The 4,996-nt window shown below is 36.7% G+C and overlaps 2 gene segments (V, D, J or C); one reads left to right on the top strand and one right to left on the bottom strand.

Moving 5' to 3' along the window:
- The window catches only part of LOC123976150, a 147,472-nt gene that overhangs the window by 27,818 nt on the left and 114,658 nt on the right, over window positions 1-4,996 (top strand).
- On the bottom strand, window positions 1,637-2,238 carry LOC123976146. The segment is given in 2 exon segments: window positions 1,637-2,076; window positions 2,184-2,238. Coding segments are annotated over 2 exon segments (384 nt in total).

Genomic DNA, 4,996 nt, shown 5'->3' on the forward strand with positions numbered 1-4,996 from the left:
TATTAGTGACCACTGGTATAGATATTTCATCAAGTGAAGCAGTAATGAGTAATGAGTTGGTGCTGGGGCCAAGGATCTCAGATAGTTTGCTAAACTCCGGCCAGAAGTTTTTTTAGATGTCATCATCAGTTACAGTTGGACAGATTGCCTCAAGTCCATGTTGTAATATCAGTGAACAGTATTGTGAGGTTTATGCTGCACTTTGAGGACTTCTTGCCCTTGTTGACTCAAAAGTTGAGACTGAAAGTTGATGCTTGATAAATCATTTCACCACAAGTTCCATTCAGTAGCTCTTCTGGAGCTTTGGATCAGTTACATGATCTTCTTCAGCAGATGGTGATAACACAGAGGTCAGGGAATATTTGAACTTTGAAGCCAAAACACAAAATCCCTAAAAGATCAGAGGAATGGAAATTTGAAAATCTACATTTCAGTGTAAACATGCCGACTCCATCTGCTGAGAAACATCATGTGATGTAACTGAAAGATCCACAATAGTTTGTGGTTTATTTGTTTATTTGCTTTTACTTTCTTTCTATTCTTTGTACCATTTTGGGCTAGGGCAACATGCAATAGTACTGGCTTCTGGAATTATACTGTAGTTTAGTCAGATGGTGGTGATCTCTGTACATGTTTAGTGACCTCAGATTGTGACCCACTTTTAATGTGAAGTCAAACAATGTGTGAGTGACTGGTGGAGCAGAAAAAATACCTGACAGAAACTTCTTAAAGGAGAAAATCAGCTCTCACACAGTAAAGGGGTCCTGCTGAGAGAGCAGTTTCCTACATATTCACATGTTTACATGTAGAGGATTCTGAAAAGTCTAGTAGTTAACTGATCCAGTGATTTGTAACAGTTTTTTTGTCTTCCTTGTTTGTTAAAAAAAATAATATAAATGCAGGTTCACCCAGCTGTCATAGAATATTTTCACTTTGAAGCCAAAGTGGACATGAAGTCCTAAAAATGCTCAGAGGAAGATGAATTTGAAAATCTGCGTTTCAAAGAAGACTGGGTGACTCCATCTGCTGGTTGCGGTCTGTTTTCTTTTTTTGTTGTTTCCAAGGTTAAGAATAATCATTTACTCTCAGTTGGTGGAGTTTTGATTTGCATGTTAGAGAAAATGTGTTATTCCATATTCTTTATATATAATATTTACATATATAGTTATATCAAGAAGGTTACTTATTTCTTTAGCATTTTTATGATTGAAGTTGATATTTAGCTTTTCTATAGATGACATGCGTTTATATATTTAAAATACTATTTTGTGCTTTCAGGGATGTACTGATTGTGTTGGACAGTCTCTGATCCTGAATGTTTGCCGATCTGTGTCTTCATATTTCCCATTAAATATAATTGAAATTGCTTTAATCCAGTATGATGCTGAGGTCAAAGGTCATGAACAAGACTTTTCTTATCTGCTTTCCCAGGCTGGCTACTCTGGATTATTTGGCAAATCAGAAAAGACAGTGGGATTATAAAAAGACATGAATGGATCGTGAGAAGCTGTGATGGACAAAGTAAGATTTCTTTCTTTTTTTTTTTTATTGAGCTACATGTTCATTGGTGGTTAAAGCAAAAGTAGAGAAATCTTCAACCTTGTAGAAAACATTGTGTGTGTGTGTGTGTGTGTGTGTGTGTGTGTGTCCTCAGTGAAGTGTATCAGTCTCTGCAGTAGCTTCCAGCTGCAGCAGTCAGTTCAGTTTCTGTTCAGTCTGAGGGAGGTTTTTGTACGACACTTTTTCACTGTGTGAACACATACTGACTGTTGATATAGTGTCGACTCTGACAGTAGTAAACTGCTGCATCTTCAGTCTGGACTCCACTGATGGTCAGAGTGAAGTCAGAGTTTGATCCACTGCCTGTAAAACGACCTGGAATCCCTGATGCTCGAGTGCTAGCATAGTAAATGAGGAATTTAGGAGTTTCTCCATCTCTCTGTTGGTACCAGGCTAAAAGGTGGTAGTTGCTCCAAACTTCAACATTCTGACTGGTCCTACATCTGATGGAGACGGAGCCTCCCAGAGCAGAGCTCACTGCTCCAGGCTGAGTCACTGTGACCTGGCCTCTGGACTCTGAGGATACAGAGACAAAAACATAAAGCAGCGTCATGGTTTTGTGGGCTTCATTTCAGAGGGACGGATGTTCATAGAGGAGAGGAGTTTGATTCTCTGGACTTTACCTGTGAAGCAGCAGCAGAGGAGAGTCCAGATGAGGACGCAGATCAAAGTCATGTTTTTGATGAGGAGGATTTCTGTGGCTTCTGTTGTCATGAAGGACAGCTGTCAGTCATCCAGTGTTCAACTCTCAGGACTATAAACTCTCCCAGAGCACTGGAGCATGGTGCTGCTGATGCAAAGTGGCTCTCTATGGAAATGCTCTGACTGACTTCAACAGGGACTTGTATGTGAAATATAGTCATCATATACATAACAAACCAACTTCTACCAGTACAAATTATCTTTTTAGCACTATTGTTACTGCTCTGTATAAAAATTTGTAAGATGACTGCTTCTGTTTTTTCTAATGGAGTTATTGCACATTCCAATTCTAATGCTGTGTCAGTACCAGAACAGGTAACAGGTAGAGGTTACAAAGAACTGTCAGTCACCTGCTGTGCTGTGGAAACACCTTGATACTGATGTAAATGCTTAATTTGCAACACTTCATTTGCTGTCAGTGAACCCAGACTGGATGTTAACTGTAAGTAAATTTGACTCTTTTAATAACCAAAGTTAATTTTATTTCATAACTGTAGACATTAGTGTATTTTAGCTGTTGCAATGATTCTTGAATGCGCTACATTATGTCCTCCAACAGATTAAAATCTTCTTCAATTAACCAGTTTTGTATCACAAGAATTAAATTTCAGCAGTTTCAAGATATCATGTTTTCGGTCTGACAAAAAAAATAATTTTTAATATGTTTTAATTGCAAGATTATTGTAAAATGTATTTTTTCAACCTTACATGTGTTTGTCATTTACTTATTAAAGGTTCAGTGTACAATATTTAGGAGGGTCTTTTGAAAGAAATGCAATATAATATCCATAACTATGTTTTCAGTAGTGTATAAAGACCTTACATGATGAACCGTTATGTTTTTATCACCTTAGAATGAGCCATTTCTATCTATCTACACCGAGGGTCCTCTTACATGGAAGTCACTATGTTTTTACAGTAGCCCAAACGGAGAAACTGCTCTACAGACTGTGTTTCGTCACTACATTGAATACATCTGAAAAACAAGCAGAAGAAGAAGAACAACAAGTAACGTATAGTAGTAGTAGTAGTAGTTTTAGCAGTAGTAGTAATAGTAGTAGTATTCGTATGGTTTATTAGAAGAGTAGTGAAATTTTGACAAATGGAGGACCACACATATTATTTAACCCAAGAGCCGACCTAACGTGTCGGCCACCGTAGCTTCTCTTGCATGCTTGGAAAAGAAGGCTGGTGATGATGGTGCATTCATGGAAATAATTGGATTTATTTTCCTTTTCCTTTATTGCAAAAAGAAGAATAAAGTGTAAATGGGACATAAAAAAGTATAGAAAACAGCAAACAAATATAAGAAGACACAAATAATAAAATATTTGCCAGGGGTAGTCTGTATCATATATAAATATTAAAAGAGGACCATGTGTTGAAAGTTTTCACAGCCTTTTTGTTGTTGGATTTAGAAATTAAATTTCTCTGATAATGCTAATCTAACACATCTTTGTAGTAGCGTCCATGTTGATTCCACATTCCGACATAAGAGCGCATGAACACACCAGAAGTCGGAAGAACGACTTCACAACTCGGGAAATGGGACCATCCGAGGAGCACGTGAATGCACAGTGAGCCGTTGGTTGCAAACTGCCACCCTCACCACGAGATGCTACTAAAACTTATACACTGAACCTTTAAACATGAATGCATCACAGGAACAAAATGTCATTTTAACTTCTTTAAATTTGTAGTGAAACCTGTTTGTTGCCATGGTTCAGCAGTGATGCCTGCCTTATGCCAAAGTTACTGAGCTCAGCAGATGAGAAAAGAAACCCTTCTTTTACATATGTCTCAATATCTGGCAATCTTTAACTCTCATTTGTAAGTTATTGAATATTTATTACGTGTTGTTATGCTTTTTATTGTTGATCAATAAGGCAGAGACCAAAAAGTTTTATCCAAATTCATGAAAACTTCACATCTGCTCTCTCTCTCTCTCTGGTTCTGTCTTTTTCCCTTTACACGTTTTAACATTAAGTGTTCTTGCCTGTTGTATTATTAGTGGTTTTAATAGTTCAAAACAATAAAAAATCTCATCAAATACTGCTTTCCTTGTGGATTATATATTTTTTTTTTTTCAAGTTTGACATGTCATGATTTTCTTTTTTTTGCCATACATCTAATAATAGGACCAGTCATTTGAATAAGGTATGAAGACACAATAATAGCAAGACTGTCTTTTTTTAATGTCGCTTGTTCATACTTTAATAACTGGGGTACCACTAACTATAAAGCATGTTAATATAAAACCACAGTTTATCTTGTATTACAGGAGATTCCTCTTAATGAAGATTCATATGTTGTTTAGACCTAATTTGTAAGAATGTCAGGAATCTTATTTTTAGCAACAGAAATAAAGAGCAGGATATAATCAGCATAAAGTGATACAACATGACTGTGAGATTTTAACCCCAGGAATGTTTTAAATAACAGGCCCAATGAAAGTGATGACAACTCAGTCTGTGTATGTAGAAAAAAATAAAGACCTATTCATCTCATCAGTGGTGTCCAATTACAGGAATAACTACTGTCTTTGTTTTTAATAATCACATTCCATTAGAGACCGGGTTTACCACAGGGTCAGATAACTAGTATTTTATAAGATCAGGTGATAGTAAAAAAAGGCATTAAGGGCCATGTACAGAACACATCTGATAGTTTTGTCAGTACAACCAGACAGTGTTTATCTGTTATCCTAAAGCAGGTAGGAGCTGGTGTGAAAGGA

Source organism: Micropterus dolomieu, linkage group LG09, assembly GCF_021292245.1.
Source record: "Micropterus dolomieu isolate WLL.071019.BEF.003 ecotype Adirondacks linkage group LG09, ASM2129224v1, whole genome shotgun sequence".
NCBI classification, from domain to species: domain Eukaryota; kingdom Metazoa; phylum Chordata; class Actinopteri; order Centrarchiformes; family Centrarchidae; genus Micropterus; species Micropterus dolomieu.